At 28.8% G+C, this 22,525-nt stretch overlaps 1 protein-coding gene across 1 annotated transcript in view; it reads left to right on the forward strand.

The window, feature by feature from the left end:
* The window catches only part of LOC130450331 (uncharacterized), a 43,326-nt gene that overhangs the window by 15,773 nt on the left and 5,028 nt on the right, over positions 1-22,525 (forward strand). Inside the window, exons 2-9 of the mRNA XM_056788667.1 lie at positions 12,743-12,809; positions 15,485-15,876; positions 16,066-16,228; positions 16,300-16,468; positions 16,649-16,800; positions 17,826-17,960; positions 20,893-21,068; positions 22,164-22,297. Coding sequence (XP_056644645.1) covers positions 12,743-12,809; positions 15,485-15,876; positions 16,066-16,228; positions 16,300-16,468; positions 16,649-16,800; positions 17,826-17,960; positions 20,893-21,068; positions 22,164-22,297 — 1,388 coding nt within the window. The remainder of the gene's footprint in view (positions 1-12,742; positions 12,810-15,484; positions 15,877-16,065; positions 16,229-16,299; positions 16,469-16,648; positions 16,801-17,825; positions 17,961-20,892; positions 21,069-22,163; positions 22,298-22,525) is intronic.

Consider the following 22,525-nt stretch of genomic DNA (forward strand, 5'->3'; position numbering starts at 1 on the left):
TTTTCATCGAAAATAGTAAGTTTTATCGAAAAGTCGATTAAACAAAAAATGTAGATCATAAAATTATCTACAAAAAAAGTCCTTAGACTTTTCTCGCTAAAACTCACCATTTCTGAGATATGGCGATTATAAAAATTAAACACGTGTACAATTTTACGACAAGCCTTGGTATATTGTTTATTTTTAGAGATATCGAAAAATGTTATTGAACAAAATGATATAGACGAGATATAAAGAGTGTTCAAATAATTTAACGTTATTTAAGATCAAAAGTCAAAATTTTGAATTTTCATCGAAAATAGTAAGTTTTATCGAAAAGTCGATTAAACAAAAAATGTAGATCATAAAATTATCTACAAAAAAAGTCCTTATACTTTTCTCGCTAAAACTCACCATTTCTGAGATATGGCGATTATAAAAATTAAACACGTGTACAATTTTACGACAAGCCTTGGTATATTGTTTATTTTTAGAGATATCGAAAAATGTTATTGAACAAAATGATATAGACGAGATATAAAGAGTGTTCAAATAATTTAACGTTATTTAAGATCAAAAGTCAAAATTTTGAATTTTCATCGAAAATAGTAAGTTTTATCGAAAAGTCGATTAAACAAAAAATGTAGATCATAAAATTATCTACAAAAAAAGTCCTTAGACTTTTCTCGCTAAAACTCACCATTTCTGAGATATGGCGATTATAAAAATTAAACACGTGTACAATTTTTCGACAAGCCTTGGTATATTGTTTATTTTTAGAGATATCGAAAAATGTTATTGAACAAAATGATATAGACGAGATATAAAGAGTGTTCAAATAATTTAACGTTATTTAAGATCAAAAGTCAAAATTTTGAATTTTCATCGAAAACAGTAAGTTTTATCGAAAAGTCGATTAAACAAAAAATGTAGATCATAAAATTATCTACAAAAAAAGTCCTTAGACTTTTCTCGCTAAAACTCACCATTTCTGAGATATGGCGATTATAAAAATTAAACACGTGTACAATTTTACGACAAGCCTTGGTATATTGTTTATTTTTAGAGATATCGAAAAATGTTATTAAACAAAATGATATAGACGAGATATAAAGAGTGTTCAAATAATTTAACGTTATTTAACATCAAATGTCAAAATTTTGAATTTTCATCGAAAACAGTAAGTTTTATCGAAAAGTCGATTAAACAAAAAATGTAGATCATAAAATTATCTACAAAAAAAGTCCTTAGACTTTTCTCGCTAAAACTCACCATTTCTGAGATATGGCGATTATAAAAATTAAACACGTGTACAATTTTACGACAAGCCTTGGTATATTGTTTATTTTTAGAGATATCGAAAAATGTTATTAAACAAAATGATATAGACGAGATATAAAGAGTGTTCAAATAATTTAACGTTATTTAACATCAAATGTCAAAATTTTGAATTTTCATCGAAAACAGTAAGTTTTATCGAAAAGTCGATTAAACAAAAAATGTAGATCATAAAATTATCTACAAAAAAAGTCCTTAGACTTTTCTCGCTAAAACTCACCATTTCTGAGATATGGCGATTATAAAAATTAAACACGTGTGCAATTTTTCGACAAGCCTTGGTATATTGTTTATTTTAAGAGATATCGAAAAATGTTATTGAACAAAATGATATAGACGAGATATAAAGAGTGTTCAAATAATTTAACGTTATTTAAGATCAAATGTCAAAATTTTGAATTTTCATCGAAAACAGTAAGTTTTATCGAAAAGTCGATTAAACAAAAAATGTAGATCATAAAATTATCTACAAAAAAAGTCCTTAGACTTTTCTCGCTAAAACTCACCATTTCTGAGATATGGCGATTATAAAAATTAACACGTGTACAATCTTTCGACAAGCCTTGGTATATTGTTTATTTTAAGAGATATCGAAAAATGTTATTAAGCAAAATGATATAGACGAGATATAAAGAGTGTTCAAATAATTTAACGTTATTTAAGATCAAAAGTCAAAATTTTGAATTTTCATCGAAAATAGTAAGTTTTATCGAAAAGTCGATTAAACAAAAAATGTAGATCATAAAATTATCTACAAAAAAAGTCCTTAGACTTTTCTCGCTAAAACTCACCATTTCTGAGATATGGCGATTATAAAAATTAAACACGTGTACAATTTTACGACAAGCCTTGGTATATTGTTTATTTTTAGAGATATCGAAAAATGTTATTGAACAAAATGATATAGACGAGATATAAAGAGTGTTCAAATAATTTAACGTTATTTAAGATCAAAAGTCAAAATTTTGAATTTTCATCGAAAATAGTAAGTTTTATCGAAAAGTCGATTAAACAAAAAATGTAGATCATAAAATTATCTACAAAAAAAGTCCTTATACTTTTCTCGCTAAAACTCACCATTTCTGAGATATGGCGATTATAAAAATTAAACACGTGTACAATTTTACGACAAGCCTTGGTATATTGTTTATTTTTAGAGATATCGAAAAATGTTATTGAACAAAATGATATAGACGAGATATAAAGAGTGTTCAAATAATTTAACGTTATTTAAGATCAAAAGTCAAAATTTTGAATTTTCATCGAAAATAGTAAGTTTTATCGAAAAGTCGATTAAACAAAAAATGTAGATCATAAAATTATCTACAAAAAAAGTCCTTAGACTTTTCTCGCTAAAACTCACCATTTCTGAGATATGGCGATTATAAAAATTAAACACGTGTACAATTTTTCGACAAGCCTTGGTATATTGTTTATTTTTAGAGATATCGAAAAATGTTATTGAACAAAATGATATAGACGAGATATAAAGAGTGTTCAAATAATTTAACGTTATTTAAGATCAAAAGTCAAAATTTTGAATTTTCATCGAAAACAGTAAGTTTTATCGAAAAGTCGATTAAACAAAAAATGTAGATCATAAAATTATCTACAAAAAAAGTCCTTATACTTTTCTCGCTAAAACTCACCATTTCTGAGATATGGCGATTATAAAAATTAACACGTGTACAATCTTTCGACAAGCCTTGGTATATTGTTTATTTTAAGAGATATCGAAAAATGTTATTAAGCAAACTAATAGATGGATTTAACGTGCTTATTTCGAAATTATCACCAACTATACAAAGTGTCGTATAACTTCGTTACAAACCAAATATATGATTTCTTAAATGAGAACCCCTGTATACTATAAAGACTTCATCGACATTTACGGGGTGTGGATATATTTATCTGGAAATTGTAGAAAAAAATACGATCCGAAGCTGTACGTTGAAAAAATTAATCAGTTTGAGATGGGAAACTTTTCAATCAACCCTCGTAGATCAACTCCGTCATAATAATAGTTTATTTTTATTTGTTGTCGCAAAATCTCAATCATCAATTTTTTTTTTTTTTGAAATAATATACTACGAGTTAAATTTTTGGTTTACGATTTTTCTTGATACGTACGCCAATGAATTTTATATCTTTAACGCCTTCCATGGAGCCGTTTACGATTACGAATGCCATGAAATTTTATGTTAACATAAAGAAAGTTTTGCTTTGCCAATAAAATATTGTTATTTTTTGAAATTGTACGTCGTCTAGTCACATAAAATAACAAAAAATATTTACTTAAGGGAGAAGTAATTAAACGAAAATAATTAACAGCGTGACAACGAAAAAAACAACAATCATTGACGTGCAATTAGTTTGTATCTGTCATTCAGCATAGAACACGTTAATTTCAACGGAAACGAATATATAAATATGGCCGATCTTATGATTGTATTTACGCTGTTGACAGATTTTCCTTCTTTATGATAATAGTGTATATTTTCGATGTTATACCACAAAGTCTATTTATAATCAATTCTATATAGTAATAATAATATTCATTTTTTGTATTATAAATGTTCTATGTAAAATAAAGTAAATTTTAATAATTAGAATAAGAAAAAAAAATAACCACGATTGTATACTTGGCAACGTTGTTGTTGAGAATCTCGTATAGGGCATGTTACTGACCTAGGCTGAACTCTCAAGGTCGTCCAAAGTAGTTATTAATAGAAACCTCTGTTCTTGATGCATACTTCGACCGCATCATACATCAATGATCGCTAACTAGATAAACCAGTTCGTGTAAGAAAAATGAATTCTTACTCTATTTGTTGCGAGCATCCTAGTACGCTTTTTAATCGGTTTTAGGATTATTAGCGTCAAGAGAAACAAGTAGACAGTGTATTATTACAATATTTACAGCTATTACATTCGCGGTATATATCATTTAAGTTCAATATATCAGGTTTTGTTGTAGATAGTACGTTAAAACGTTATGATGGATATAATATATTGGTTATGCAACCAAAAACGCATTCGGAACTAAATATCAAATTGTATTTCAATTGTTGAATACTTTGTTTTATATATATAATTAGATGGATTATCAGTACGAATTCTTTTAATGCAATTTTTAATTATTACTTTATTATTACGATATATAAAAGAAAAGTTTATAATTTTTAAGTTTTAAGTTAAATTGACTAGCGCCAAGAGTTATGCAAACAAAAATACAAACGGAATTAAACGTCAAACTTTTTCAATTAACGAAAACTCAAATTTTGTTTTATATTTATAATCAGACGGATATTTATTTCAAGATAATACTTGATTGTTGATTTATTACTTGGATATATAGAAGAAAATAAAAAAAAAACTTTTTGGATATAATGCATTTGTTAAATTGAATAGCGCCAAGAGTTATGCAACCAAAAATACATACGTCAATTATTGAAAATTCTATATGACAGTTAATTTATTCAAGTTTTCAAATTGTTAATTAATTAGTGATTTAAGAAACCAGAATTACAATGTAATTCTCATAATATATACTATTTAGATATTATTTCAGATATACATATACACAATAAGCTGAAAGTATCGATTTTTTTCTAATCAACGTTTTTCATTTATTTAAATGACGTCACGAAACTTTTCGACAAAATAATAAAAACAAAAATTGATGTACGGCTCAGTTAGACGTATAGATAATAATCTGTGAACTATTTAATTGCATATATTATACTGAAGCTTAATAAATTCGCTTTATAACTTGTTTTAATTGAAAAAAAAAAAAATAGAAAAACGAATGTTGTTGAAAATAACATCGTTGATTCGAGCCGGCAATTTTCGATAAATAAATCTCGACGCTTCAACGTTTATTATTTCTTTTAAGTAGTCGTAATAGTGGTCTTAGTTTACGACTTAATGCATATTCCATAAATTGAAATACCTAAGCAGGGACGTACTGGAAATATTTTACAGGTTTCAAACGATTTAAAAAATTTAAATTTATTTGAATTAATTTTCAATCTACACTTCGTGTATCATAAATAACTCAAGGCCAAATTGAAATTCTTCTACACGTTTTAAAAGTTCTTCGTAACTAATTATATTTTGATTATTTAAAGTATGAGTTCGTGATAATATTTTAATGAATATTTTGATCTGAAATATCGATCTGTAATTACCGTTAATAAAAATGATGTATCGAAACTCGGTGGGCACCATTTAACTGTAACGAAATCTATTAAATAACATTTAGTATGATTAAAAACGTTATTTCACCAAATATCACCGTGTGTAATGACATTTCTGTATTTAGTAGACGATTTAATGCAGTTGTATATCTTAAAATATTCCTCGGTAATATGTGATACATTTTTTTTGTACTTTACCTTCAGTAGAGGTGTTTAGTATACCTGAATACGGTCCTGTAGTCAAAACGCGTTCAGTTAGCATGTCGTTGATATAATCATTGACGCTAATATCATAACCGAGAAGTTTCGACGTTTTTTCATCGAATAAAACTGATAACGGATGTAATTTAGCGATATTTTCAAAAATTATTCTTAGTTGAGTTTCGTTTAGAGGTTGAGATACGTTTAATGTTTTAATTTCAGGATGTTTTTATATTTTCTTCTTTTTTATATTGTAGTATATCATTCTTTAATTGACAGATGTCAATGATAGAGGGTTTCATTGAAATTTGAAGTTTTAAAATAGACAAATAATAACGAATATTTGTAATTTGACATGTTTTTTTTTTATATAAACATGAATGTTTCAATTATTTATATAAAACACAAATAGCACTAGTATGACAACGCGTTCTGAATACGTTCACCATCAATTCATGATGTCAATGTCAGATTTCACATAATCACATTGTTGCCATATCTCAAAACTTGAGTAGCAGCCCTCGTAAATTATTTACATAACTTTTAGAAACTGCTGATACGAATTAAAACAAGTTTTATACACTTTTATATAATAAATGTTCCTTATATTTATTTCTAGTTACTTTCTGAACACACTGTAGAAAGCTAAATATTTATTTTTAATTAAAAACTAGCGTAAAAAAATTACATTACATTTTTCTACGTAAAGAAGAAAATTAAATAAATTATACGGTGCATTATTTAATGACATACAATTTGCTTTTAATCATCACCGTATAGTATGAAAAATTCTAAATGATTTTCTTTAGATCCCGTGGTAATGACCTTTAATTTAGATACGCCGACTTCGTTCAGATAAAAATCACCAACTGTGACTTTTATTGATGTACATTTCACTGATTTTTATCATCTAGCAAGGTCGCAATAATAAAATCCGTCTATAGGTTTCGTTTTATATATTTTTTTTAATACGCAAACAATACTTTTTAAAGTAAAAAATAACCTTATAAATACAATAACTATATTCAATTTACGATTCGTTATATCAAATTCATTCCGGAATGGCGGATCATCTAGTTCCGGTTCTGAATTAATACGTTCCATGGTGCGACAAATCTCAGTCAAGTCGTACAGGATCGAAGCAAGGGGTTTTAATTAATTGATAACGCCATAAATTAAAACAAAAATTAAAATCTAATACCAACATTTTACAATTTTTCAAATTATATTACTCAATTAAAATATGGAAACGTAAAGAAAAAATTGTATTCTGTTTAAATAAATTTGATAATACTACAGTGTGTTTCTAAATTCGTACGACAAAATTCAGGAGGTGATTGCTCGTATAAAATTAAGAACGGTCTTTCCACAGCCCACCCCTTTCCGAGATATCACCCTTAAAAAGTGGCGACTAAAATTGAAATATTTTTTTTATAAAGTTAGAAATTTGGATTTCAGTAATTTTCGTGCATTTACAAAAAAAAAAAAAACTATTTTTTCAATATGCCTGTTGCATTATACGGGGATGGAATTAACAACCCTATATATCATATTTTTCCACTCAATTTAATGAAAAAAATTATAAAATATGGTATAAATAAAAGTAATAAAAACTATTCTTAAATAAAACGAAGATTTTAAGTTATAATTTTATTTCATCAACACCCCCCGTATATTAATTTCTATACCTCACATCGAAAACGTATAATTGTATAAACGAAAATATTCAGGGAATTTCTACGCCGGTCCTGGTCTCCTAACCGCAGAACACAAATTTAGCGACGAGGAAGAAAAGAAGAAGAAATAATAAACGGAGAAATATAGGACCTTGACAATGTGGTGTATCTGTAAGTTCGTTGGCCTCGCTTGGCCTTCGTATATTAATAAAATTGCATCTGGTTTTGTCGTTATGTGATCGTGTCGTATAGTTCGCGATCTGGATACCATGCGCCATTATTACAACTTCCGGTGGACCTCCAAACCCAGTTTCGCGATGAACCACTCAGAGATAACGCATTTTATAATCATCACAGATGATGTACGAGGTTGAATCAAAATACTTTTATTACTTTTTTCTTGCCCCACACTGTACAATATCGACCTGTATTATATACCAATTAAATTCCTGTAATTTAAGCTACCATCATCTTAGTAATTGAAATATTAATTGTGAGCGAATTATTAATGAAATTGGGTACTTTGAAAAGTAATTTTGAATCGGTTATCCCCGTTAGTCGTATTAAACGATAAGAAATTTCGCTAAGTAGGTTTCGCCATAAAAGCAAAGTTAAATTGAATCAACAGTTACCGAGATAATTTCACGGCTTAAGATGGAATATTATTGCGGGTTATTTATTAGAGGAATTTAAACGTTTTAAACTGCAGAAAATAATGGTTCGGAATCTAATTTATACCTACAACACGCACACTCGGTATTTTAGACGCCTTCTCATAATCTCTTAATATTAAAAAGAGATAGCGATATTAAATAACTTCTATTCATATTGTAGTGTTATTAACCTCTTCCGGTAATTGTCATTTATAAAAATATCTACTCGTTTTGTATTGTAGTTTTATTAATATTTAGATATTCATTTTAAAATTTTAAAATACTTTGATATAATATTTATTTATATTAAATTATTTGGGAATCTGTGATCGAGTTAGTTAGATGTGAATAGAACGGGTCATTGACATGTCATAAAATTCTTCTTTTTCTAGTATGCCAGTGGATAAATACGATCAGCTGACGGTTTGTTTTTGATTTTTTGAACTTTGAAAGCGATTAATTTCTCATTTACAATAATTATAAACAGCAAATTTTACTTTTTGACTTATTATTATTTAAATTTATTGTGGTATCAATGTAAATTTATTGATTATAAACAAACGTCGAGAAATACGTTCCCCAATCAGATGATAGGTGATCTAACTGATCCCGAATTATAGTTATCGAAAATGGTTATGTCTAATAAACCATGTCCCGGGAATATTGTGTATAAGTGAATCGATAATAAGAAAATAATGTCTCAAACTCATTTATTTAATGAAATAAAGAATTTTTAATATATAATATTGCATGAATTAATTAATACCACGTATTTATTGTAAATTATAGATACAAATATTCATTAACACATACGATAACGTCATAGTAGCCACTTTCTTTTAACGAACATCTGTCAATTATTCCTATACGTCTACCGTTTATATTTTCACGATTCGTATTTTTTTTTTTTGAGCAATAACCGCTCTTATTGTAATTCAGACGCAATAAAAGAGGCGATGTTTTTCTGTATCCACTTCGCTAGGGTATATTCTACGATAATGAGACTATTTTTAGTTTCGAAACAGGGATAATTGGACTGCAAATGGCGTATAATGGCTAACCAACAGAGATAAAATTCAACAAACTTGATTAGTTATAGCGTAGTTGTTACAAAGCGCTATGAATCACTTCTTCATCGTCGTGAGAGGCCGATTCTTCTTTTTTTTTGTAACTTTTATTTTTATATTGATTGTAATACTGTCACGTATAGATCTATCGAATAAATTGGTCTTTTACTATTTAAGCTTGTGAGTTAATTAAATTATTGTGCTTTCGAGCGAATAACAGTGAAAAATAACCGGTTCCTTAGAATTGTATCATCTTAAATATTGTCGTGGATGGAAAGTTAAATAATTTAACATTTGTATAAAATGAATGTTTACAAAGTAAAATTGAAGTGAAAAAAATAAGATTTTTACGTATTTGATATACACGAGGGATTAGAAAAAGATAATTACAGTAATAATGAATTAAAATTAATGAAATTTTAAAGTTAAGTATGTTTATACATATCAGGGCCGGCATTAGGGGCTACAGGACGTAAATAGAAAATTGAAAATATTATTATATTGTTATTTTATTAATTTTACAGCAAAAACTTATTCTAAATAAAATGGAAGACGGTGGATTAAACGTGGGGTTTAATAAATGTCTTAAAACGGTTAAAAACGGTACCGAACAAGCTTTTTGAGGTCAACTTACCGACTCGTATAAAGTACCAGAGCTACTTCTAACTAATACCGTTTCATTATGTAATGACTTGACAAACTGGGTCCATTATAACGTTTCACAAATCGTTGTTTTTGTGTAAAAACCGTACGTCTATTTATTAGTAAATGAAATCGTCATTTTGTTCACACCTGGTAATTTAAATGTAATTAAGATAGAAGTAGGCGTTGAATTCTTGTTTTTTTATATGTTCACCATAAAGTGGACATTTGTAAATAAAAAAAATATACAGCCACGCCAATGTTGATAATATTTCTTTCGAAAATAAAAAAAAAAAAAAAAAAAAAAATAAACGAAAACGGAAATTATGATGAAGCACGTCTTGTACTTCATACAAAATGATATATAATTTCCTGTCGTACAATAAAAAGGGAAACATTCTAAAAATATCCATTATTAAAATTTGACATCACGTATCAAACATATACGCTTCAATATAACCAAACAAGACGTCGCACACGTACAAAAAAATCTTCTTTTTTATATATTAATGGCCTTTGACATTGTGTAGTTAGGTGGAGTTGAATACCATACCGTTAATACGAGTATAAACATACCACGAAATGACTTTCGACCTATGACCTACTTAAATTATTAAAACATTTCAAATATTATTCTAATATACGTTAAATATTTTAAATGTGATATATAAATAACAAAATATAAATATTGTACATAACCTCATTTAGATATGTCATTATAAATCCCGCTAAGCGTTTACTACTCGGCGATGTTGCCGGTTCTCTATTCCCTAATAGAATATTAAATATAGACGAGAATAGAGAATTGTGATTTTTTATTTTATTACCAAGCGGGTCAGTAGGGACAAAAAACTGACCTAGAAACACGGTTTATTGGAATTCGGCACGTGAACTACCGACTTTCCAATTAAACTGCCACAGAATCGTCTCGAATGAACTTTGTCGATGTTACCAAGATGACATGACCGCTTAAACTTCCTGAATGAAACGTGATAAGTTTGATTTAATGTGTCTAAAGGATAAATGCGTGTAGAAATATTATTATAACCGTTTGTTTACACGACGTAATTAAATTTTAATTTATAGTCTTTGTTCGAAGTTATACACGTATTATTGCATGTATATATCCGAATAAAAAATATTAATGTGAATATTAACTCCCTCGTATCAATCTATTACTTTTCGTTAGCGATTTCCAATGTTTATTATTCATTTTTAGTTTTTCTTTACCCTGTATAAATTGTGTTTAATTATACCTCTATGTGCATTAAAAAAGAAGAAGAATATCGCGAATATATTAAACGAGATTTCTTCATTTGACTAATTTAGATTGTTATCAGAAATATAATGGTGGTAATTTTCTTATCTACTTGGTATATTTATTAAAAAAAAACTATCTACATCCTCTAGTAAATTATTAATGATTTGTTTTTGTAATTAAACAGACTACTACTACTAAACATGACGTTTGACATTTTGAAAGTAATAAAAGTTGCATAATCCGTGTTAAAGATCGTATTAAAACTAACGATTAGTTGGTTGCATATATTTAAGGATACATAAAATTATTACTTACGCAGAAACCGAGAGTAATGAACTATAATAGACATAACGACTTAAGCTACGGTATGTAGTTGGGTGAACGCAATAAATAGCGAACTTTTCTAATACATCCACAGTTTTTGTATATTTTGATTTCATATAATAGTACATTATTTTTTCATTCTTCTTTTTTTTTTTATTCTGACATTTGACACTAACACGATCATCATCTACGGTACTGTATTTATTTGGATAAACCCGTATCCATAGCAACGTCGAGAATAAATAGAATGTCATGTCTTTTATATAGAAACAGGAATTTTGGGAAGTATGCGGATTTATTTCACGAAGAAAGAAAATCTCTATTGAGAAATTCCTCTGACATTCCGAAATTCTAGTAAACGGTGTAGTCTAGCTAAAGAAAATTTTTGATTACTTAAATCGTAACACATAAACGGCGCTATATATCGAATGTCGAAATGTCAAAAATAATGTACAAACTGTACCTATCGAACGAATGCATTATTGCAGTGTTGCCAGTTTTATTATTTTTCTCTAAAATAAAAGATTTATGTTAACAGTTAATTTCAAACAATATTTTCGTATACGGCTAAGTAGCCATTTTGTAATGGCTGATTTGACGTAGAGATAAAGGTTAATTTCACGGGACTTAATAACAATCCCACGCATTTTAATATCGGTTGACCTTTTTCACCCTCGTTTCATGTGAAAATGTATACAATAATGAATGTTAGTAAAAAACATAACCGATTGACATCCAAATAAGATTCTAACGAGATAATAAAAGCCGACGGGGAACAGTTATAAACGATGAATACATGTACATAATCACAATCGTCGTATCAATCAAAATATTTTCGTTCCCATCACAAAGGATGTCACGACAGGTTTAAAACGTGATTACGAAAACTCGGCTTTACATGTTCGAATCAAACGCCGACATTGACGATCCGTTTATAAAATCAACGCGAATTAGATGTAGACGACTGGGTGGTCCATACGTAATACAAAAAAAAAATCCATTAAACGATTATAACAACCGGTAAAAACAGAAAACAATTAATTTTCAACCAACTTCGTCGAATCATAAAATGGAATATTTAATCGTCGTGGTACTACTTGAATTTTATTTCTTCATGACCTTTTGACCTTGGGGTGGTAATAAAATTCGAATAAAAGGAAATACGTTCACTATAGAAAACATTTTGGGCACTAAGAGTCCCACTAGTAACAATTTTGATAAGTTTAAATCATAGGTGTTGTTTTCGAGGTCATATCTTACGAGTGGGGTTTAATTATATCAAAAAAAAGTGTTTTTACACTAAAATAAGTAACATCGTAGTTAATTTTCGAAATATGAGTGTATATACACTTCTTTGTCGTATTTTTTGTAATATTACGACTAATTTAGTTTTTTGTTTCAGATGGCGCCCTCCAATCCACTTCTTATAGGCCTAATACTAGTCATAATTAATTTTTCTGGAACATTAGGTGAGTTCGAGTGTACGAAATGGCGATATTAAATTAGAATTTACAAAAATAAAGCCGGATTTATTCCCTCACTATACCCGTTCATAATTCACAACAGCTAGAAAATTAATTCCGGCCGGTTATATCACCGACTGAGGAAATCTACCAATTAATAAGATATGAGACTTGAAACCGCTCCGAAACTCGAAAACTTCTTGTTACTATGCTACAAACCCACCAGAAATTCATTAATATGAGGCAGAACAAACACGATGAAAATTTCATTATGTACAAAGCTTGAGTATACAAGACTAGTAATCTAGTGATTATAACATTTCTACGAAATATTCATTAGCAACCAAAATTGGATTCCATTTCGCCAATTATTCTCTCTTTGTTTTACTTTATTCATTTACAAAAGACAAATATGGAAAAGAGAATAAGCCACCGTACTAATGACGTAAGCTGCCATTTTGATCTAACCTTCCACGCGATATGAAAATATCGTAAATTATTTGCTTCAAACGTTACTTCTGATATTTTGATATATTTTTATAATAATCAAAACAAAATAAGTGAATTTGCATATATGTACAAGTGTTTAAGGCCCTACTTCAAGAAAACTTTTTTAAAAATATATAACAACGTACTTTAGGTCTACTTACTGGAGAAATACTTCCAGGTTTAAATCCTTAAGTGTTTTTACACGTTTTCACTGCACTCAACACAGTTTTCACTTAAAAAAAAGAAAATTACATCCACCACTGTGCACTAATTAACACTTTTAAACTAGAACTGCATAATCTGTAACACAAAACTCCGAAAACACAAGTATGTTGCCTCAGAAAATAATCTTCAACAACAAATGTAACGATTCTCAGACGAAAGAGCGCCAAATGTTTAGTACATGTGTATTACTGGTTGCCTACATTTACGACTTATAGTCATTTTGCTTTATTTATCGTAATTATTATAAAAATTATTTATCTATAACGAAATTTATTGTACAATGAATAATTACTTGGAATAACCATGTCTTCGGGAGGATTTACAAACATACAGTACATATATTGAAATTAATAGTTAAAAATATATGCTTTTAGCTAATTTCTTACTTATAACGTTAGATGGCGAAAGCCCAAACTTTTTAGTACCATTGTATAATTGGTTGTCTAAATACATGAAATAAAATAAATTCGATGAAGTTATCGTAATTATTGTTATGATAATTGAATGATTATAGAATTTTCTGTATAGTTTTAATCAGCAATTCATTTGACAATTCTCTTATAGTTAAATAAATATGATCAAAAATTGCTACTTTTAAGACCTATCTTGACGTAAACATCAGCTTCTTACTCATAACACTAGATGGCCAAAACGAAAACTATTTAGCACCATTGTATAACTGGTTGCCTACATAATATGAAATAAAATAAATGAATTTATCGTAATTATTGTTATGATAATTGAATGATTATAGAATTTACTGTATAATTTCAATCGGTAATTTATTTGACAATTCTCTTATAGTTAAATAAATATGATCAAAAATTGCTACTTTTAAGACCTATCTTCATGTAAGCATCAGCTTCTTACTTATAATACTAGATGGCCAGAACGAAAACTATTTAGCACCATTGTATAACTGGTTGCCTACATAATATGAAATAAAATAAATGAATTTATCGTAATTATTGTTATGATAATTGAATGATTATAGAATTTACTGTATAGTTTTAATCAGCAATTCATTTGACAATTCTCTTATAGTTAAATAAATATGATCAAAAATTGCTACTTTTAAGACCTATCTTGACGTAAACATCAGCTTCTTACTCATAACACTAGATGGCCAAAACGAAAACTATTTAGCACCATTGTATAACTGGTTGCCTACATAATATGAAATAAAATAAATGAATTTATCGTAATTATTGTTATGATAATTGAATGATTATAGAATTTACTGTATAATTTCAATCGGCAATTTATTTGACAACTCTCTTATAGTTAAATAGATATGATCAAAAATTGCTACTTTTAAGACCTATCTTCATGTAAGCATCAGCTTCTTACTTATAATACTAGATGGCCAGAACGAAAACTATTTAGCACCATTGTATAACTGGTTGCCTACATAATATGAAATAAAATAAATGAATTTATCGTAATTATTGTTATGATAATTGAATGATTATAGAATTTACTGTATAATTTCAATCGGCAATTTATTTGACAATTCTCTTATAGTTAAATAGATATGATCAAAAATTGCTACTTTTAAGACCTATCTTCATGTAAGCATCAGCTTCTTACTTATAATACTAGATGGCCAGAACGAAAACTATTTAGCACCATTGTATAACTGGTTGCCTACATAATATGAAATAAAATAAATGAATTTATCGTAATTATTGTTATGATAATTGAATGATTATAGAATTTACTGTATAATTTCAATCGGCAATTTATTTGACAATTCTCTTATAGTTAAATAGATATGATCAAAAATTGCTACTTTTAAGACCTACCTTGACCTTAACATCTGCTTCTTACTTATAACGCTAGATGGCCAAAACTGAAGTATTACTGGTTGCTTGCTTATATAAACTATTTCATTTCATTCTTATTTATTTATAATGACGATTCGACGTTATTAAATTATTAATATCAATGAATATTCCGTTTTTCAGGTAGAATAGCGTTCGAAAAACTTACAGATTACGATTACCGCGGTAACACCTATTACACAGTAAAAAATTTAAGTCTGTACGAATGTCAAGGTTGGTGTCGAGAAGAACCGGACTGCCAGGCCGCCGCTTTCAGTTTCGTATTAAATCCTCTAATACCGATCCAAGAAACGTTATGTTTACTTCAAAACGAAACGTCGTCCAGTAATCCATCAGCTACGCCTCAGAGAGCAGTCAACATGTATTACATGACGAAACTTCAACTCAGATCTGAGAATATTTGTTTGAGACCTTGGGCTTTCGAAAGAATACCGAATAAGATGATCAGAGGACTGGACAACGCCTTGATTTATACATCGACAAAAGAAGCGTGTCTCGCAGCTTGTTTAAATGAGGTTCGTCATTGAAAATCATAAAAAAATTAAAAAATAAAAAATTCGATTCAATCTTATGATAAATTTATTATAAACATTGCGTTAGAACGGATGGTTCCGTTCCGCCAGCGCCATCTATCGGTCTTAATACTAAACTCACCTTATAATTACAAAATGGCGCGTCTAAGTAGGAAACTGTATTTGTTTCAGCACCGATTCACTTGTCGATCTGCGGAATATAATTACGTCACTTTACAATGCCAACTCAGCGATACGGATCGGAGAACTTCGGGTCAATTCGTTCAGTTCGTCGATGCTCAAGGTGTAGATTATTTCGAAAATTTATGTTTGAAAGGAAACCAAGCTTGCAAAGGTAAATATACATAATATTTGTTTATTATTTGATAATAAATGTTCAATTGATTATTTATTTATTTATTTTAGGAAATCGAAACTACGTAGTACCCAGGATAGGAGTTGCTGATGACAAAGTAGCCCAATACGCCACTTTGCATTATTATACCGATAAGGAATTGCAAGTGACGAGCGAATCCGCCTGCAGATTAGCCTGTGAAATCGAAAACGAGTTTCTATGCAGATCATTCCTATATAAGTAAGAATAAAAATACTCAAATTACCACCACAGGTGACCCTCGTATACCTTTTTACCATAAACTTCGTTAAAACCCTCAATTTTGGTCGTCCAATACAAATATTTGAAAATTTCATATTATTTTTTCATTTTGGGACAACCGGTATATATCAATTTATCTGTATACTTCAATTTTTTCAGGGGAACTCCGCAAGGTAATCAATACAACTGTCAATTATTCCATTTGGATCACAAAACGTTGCCAGACGGACCTAGCACTTATTTAAACGCAGAACGACCTCTCATTGACAACGGCGAACGTATAGGAACTTATTACGAAAACATCTGCGAAAGTAAGTACTATTCGTACCACCCCTAATTGTATAAATCAGATTATTTTAATTATTCTTATTTCTAAAGAAAGTAATTAGACGTGGCAACCGTGCGGGAAATGATTGCGTTTCGGTACATTAAGGTTGCAGTTCGTTGATGGAAATAGAGATGGCGTAACGGTTAGAAACAGTTACTACAAATTTAATGAAGTTCCTGGCTATACTGGAATTACGAGTTATTTATTTATCTACTCCAAATTATTTTTATATAATTGTTTTCGTGGAAAAAATAAACTGAAATCAAGCGACAGATACGGAAAAAAAATTTTTTTTTTTCGATAAACACACAGGTGTGTGTCATTTATACAGTGTTGCCAGAATTCAATGTAAAAGATTTTTAACTAAACTTTAGAAATTTTTTGATGGGCTTTGAAGTAAAATTTTATAATTTTAACAACTACAAAATAAATATTTTATTTAGTTTTTATTAAATATTTTACTGTATTTCCAACTTTCAAAAAAATATGAAGGATTTCCATTACTCAGTTAAAAAAACATTTGGCAACACCGAAATTGTGTAATATCACGTACAGCTGATTTACGACGGCCATCTTTGTTTTACAACTTACGTCATACGTACTCAGAATTTTATCTTACAATTTATCACTGTAGGCTTAAATTTGGAGAGCCAGTAATAATAATAAAAATTAATCACGTGTTCAAAAGGCTCCACCTCGCTTGGAAAAAACGTTTGGATAACAATGAGGTTAGATAAACATAAAATCCCGCGTAGTATCTATGATTTAAGTTTGTCAGAGTCGTTTCTATACAACCCCCCGTATAATATAATAATAAAATAAAAAAAAAATAATGATTTTAATGTATATACATTATAACTTTCATTCCCATTGTTTTTATTTGCGGTTACAAATTCCTCTAGTCCGATACCATATAATCAGCTGATTCAAGATGGCGCGTCGTTGCCAGATTTTCATAGAAATACGCGAGATAATTAAAAATTTAATTTCGTAATTTTTATTGAATAGAATCTTCTACAACCGCTCCTGGATCGCCTTCCGATAATTCCTTACCGGTCGTATTCGAAACCACCGAAGATACGACCTTGAACAACCTAACCAGAAATGACGTCAACTGTGATAAAACTGGTACTTGTTATGACGGTAAGTATACGGTATTATATATTTTTATAAATAACATTCGTACAATAAAAAAATCGATTATATCTTTATGGCTTCCTTCTGTTTTTATCGCGATACTATTCACAAATCACATCTGCCTTAGAAATAACGATATTTGAAACGTCAAACGATACCGACGTACAAGTTTCAGCTGCCATACCAATTGACAATATCGAAAAATATAAAACCGGCATCGTTAGAGTTCTTTCGATTGATACTACATCGGATATTGTCAATAAATTGCGTATAAAAACGTCCGCGGACGATTTCAGTAGACTCAGTAATGAAATCGTAATGTTACAGGGGCGTATTAAGGAAAGTTTGATATTTATATTTTCGGGGAACGGATTTTATAAATAAATTGTGTGAAATAGTATTAAATTAATGGATATTATTTAAAAATAATTGTAAAAACCTTTGTATCAATATATAAGACGAGTCGTTTTGCTTCAAAAATACATAAATAATTAGAACGAGGTTCAACACTGTTTATTTTAAGAAATATTAAATATTTTATATTTTCAGATCAAAAGTGTGGAATTTATAGCAAAACACTATAAAAAAATCTTGTATTTGATTATATATAAATTTATTTATGTCTTAATTTTAATAGACAAAATTTCAAAAAAAATTTTATTGCACTAATATTTAAAAAAAACTGAGTCCGTATCTGTGTTTAGTTATAGTTTGAACGCACAAAAATCTTATATTTGATTATATACAAATTCATTTGTGTCGTAATTTTAATAAACAAAATTTCAAAAAACATTTTATTGTACTAATATTTAAAAAAACTGAGTCCGTATCTGTGTTTAATTATAGTTTGAACGCACTTATTGAGAGAACGCAATATGGAGGATTAACAACCATTTTTCGATATTAAATAATATTTAAAAAAAACTGAGTCCGTATCTGTGTTTAGTTGTAGTTTGAACGTACGTATTGACAGATTTCAATATGGCGGATTAACAACCAATTTTCGATATTGAATAATATTTTTAAAAAAACTGAGTCCGTATCTGTGTTTAATTATAGTTTGAACGCACTTATTGAGAGAACGCAATATGGAGGATTAACAACCATTTTTCGATATTGAATAATATTTAAAAAAAAACTGAGTCCGTATCTGTGTTTAGTTGTAGTTTGAACGTACGTATTGACAGATTTCAATATGGCGGATTAACAACCAATTTTCGATATTGAATAATATTTTTAAAAAAACTGAGTCCGTATCTGTGTTTAGTTATAGTTTGAACGCACTTATTGAGAGATTTATTTCAATATGGCGGATTAGCAACCAATTTTCGATATTGAATAATATTTAAAAAAAAACTGAGTCCGTATCTGTGTTTAGTTATAGTTTGAACGCACTTATTGAGAGATTTATTTCAATATGGCGGATTAGCAACCAATTTTCGATATTGAATAATATTTTTAAAAAAACTGAGTCCGTATCTGTGTTTAGTTATAGTTTGAACGCACTTATTGAGAGATTTATTTCAATATGGCGGATTAGCAACCAATTTTCGATATTGAATAATATTTAAAAAAAAACTGAGTCCGTATCTGTGTTTAGTTATAGTTTGAACGCACTTATTGAGAGATTTATTTCAATATGGCGGATTAGCAACCAATTTTCGATATTGAATAATATTTTTAAAAAAACTGAGTCCGTATCTGTGTTTAGTTATAGTTTGAACGCACTTATTGAGAGATTTATTTCAATATGGCGGATTAGCAACCAATTTTCGATATTGAATAATATTTAAAAAAAAACTGAGTCCGTATCTGTGTTTAGTTATAGTTTGAACGCACTTATTGAGAGATTTATTTCAATATGGCGGATTAGCAACCAATTTTCGATATTGAATAATATTTTTAAAAAAACTGAGTCCGTATCTGTGTTTAGTTATAGTTTGAACGCACTTATTGAGAGATTTATTTCAATATGGCGGATTAGCAACCAATTTTCGATATTGAATAATATTTAAAAAAAAACTGAGTCCGTATCTGTGTTTAGTTATAGTTTGAACGCACTTATTGAGAGATTTATTTCAATATGGCGGATTAACAACCAATTTTCGATATTGAATAATATTAAAAAAAAACTGAGTCCGTATCTGTGTTTAGTTATAGTTTGAACGCACTTATTGAGAGATTTATTTCAATATGGCGGATTAGCAACCAATTTTCGATATTGAATAATATTTAAAAAAAAAACTGAGTCCGTATCTGTGTTTAGTTATAGTTTGAACGCACTTATTGAGAGATTTATTTCAATATGGCGGATTATCAACCAATTTTCGATATTGAATAATATTTAAAAAAAAAACTGAGTCCGTATCTGTGTTTAGTTATAGTTTGAACGCACTTATTGAGAGATTTATTTCAATATGGCGGATTAACAACCAATTTTCGATATTGAATAATATTAAAAAAAAACTGAGTCCGTATCTGTGTTTAGTTATAGTTTGAACGCACTTATTGAGAGATTTATTTCAATATGGCGGATTATCAACCAATTTTCGATATTGAATAATATTTAAAAAAAAAACTGAGTCCGTATCTGTGTTTAATTATAGTTTGAACGCACTTATTGAGAGAACGCAATATGGCGGATTAACAACCAATTTTCGATATTGAATAATATTTAAAAAAAAACTGAGTCCGTATCTGTGTTTAGTTGTAGTTTGAACGCACGTATTGACAGATTTCAATATGGCGGATTAACAACCAATTTTCGATATTGAATAATATTAAAAAAAAACTGAGTCCGTATCTGTGTTTAGTTATAGTTTGAAAGCACTTATTGAGAGATTTCAATATGGCGGTTTAGCGATCAATCTTCGATATTGAATATTTAAAAAAAACTGAGTCCGTATCTGTGTATCTCACGCATTGAAAAAACTTTCAGTTTCGGTGAACTGTAAAGACACCAAGATCGCAGTACAAGTAAGAACTAATAAGCCTTTCAATGGGAGGATTTATGCTCTTGGTAGATCTGAGACTTGCAACGTGGACGTGGCAAACAGCGATTTATTTAGATTGGATCTCACAATGAACGGACAAGATTGTAATACTCAATCAGTGGTAAGTCTAATTTAAAGTTCAAAACCGCTCATTTATTAAATGTAAATCGATCTTAATATTGATATATATTTAAAAAAAAACAACCTTATTAATGAGTATTATTCAAATAAAAATTTTTATTATTTTATATTAAATATTACATACCAATTTAATTTGTTCCACTTTGTGAGGTTAAGTTCATTTCCCGTTAATAAAAACACTTTTTTAGTAGATATTTTTATGAAAAAACACATATTTCAAATTGATTTCACAATTTTTATTAAAAATATATAATTATTAGTTGAAATAACAATAATTATTGAAATATTTACTTCAAACTAATATTACAAATCAACACAACACTGTTGACGTTTAAATAAAAATGACATTACATAAATAGGTTGCGTTCCATGCAATACTTTCGCACGCTCGAAATAACTAACGTTAAAAATACCGTGACGTTATAGTTGGAATGCACCTATTGAGAGATCACAATATGGCGGATTTGTAGACACGTCCAGAATATATTACTTCCTGTATTAATCTTCTAACATTGATTCACTAAAATTTATAGTTGCGTTTTCAAGAAAACTGATTTTTGCATCAGAAAATAGAAAAAAACACTCTCTAATGTGTGGGGAAATTTGTTTATTTCTAATTATTTAAATGGATACAATTCAACCTATTAACGGAAGCTACTGTTGTTTCCGGTAATATTTTTATCATTTCCTGTTTAGTTCACATATTTTAATTTCGAAAACTAAACTTTTTTATTACATAACAAGTATTTCTAACGAACGATTCAGATACAAAAATTATTTTGTTAAACATGCAGGTGTTCTTATTTTCCCTGGAATAATTTCGATGTAGAAAAAACGATGCTCTTAGTTGTGAATTATACATTGTTGCCAGGTTGAAAATTCTCATTGAATATCAAAGACTTTTTTTTTTAATTTTAATATAAAAAGTTTCATTTTAATTTTAAAAATTTGTGATTTACGATTGACCTTGAGTGGTGTACATGTAATTGGAGAAGATGTAGTATATATTGTTGTGTTTATATTTGAAAAATATTTAAATTAGTTAACGTACGGTATAAAAAAATTTATTTCGCAGGTTGGCGTATACAGTAACACGGTCGTTCTTCAGCATCACAGCGTAGTAATGACCAAAGCTGATAAAATCTATAAAGTTAAATGCACCTACGATATGTCTTCTAAGAACGTTACATTCGGCATGATGCCAATCAGGTCAGTTCCTTTTAAACGTTTTGTTTTTATAACTAAAACAATGCAGATGATCATCAATTTCAGTTAAAGAATATATCTGGAAACTTCCCAATTTTCTATTTGGGTCAAATGTGAAATAAAACATTTTAAAGAATTATTTCCAGACGACTAGAAAAAAAGCGGCAACACCGCGGGTGTTCTTCGATAATCTTTGTATAAACAATGTTGCCAAACCAAAATACTTTATGT

This window comes from Diorhabda sublineata, chromosome 11 (genome assembly GCF_026230105.1).
Source record: "Diorhabda sublineata isolate icDioSubl1.1 chromosome 11, icDioSubl1.1, whole genome shotgun sequence".
In the NCBI taxonomy this organism is placed as follows: Eukaryota; Metazoa; Arthropoda; class Insecta; order Coleoptera; family Chrysomelidae; genus Diorhabda; species Diorhabda sublineata.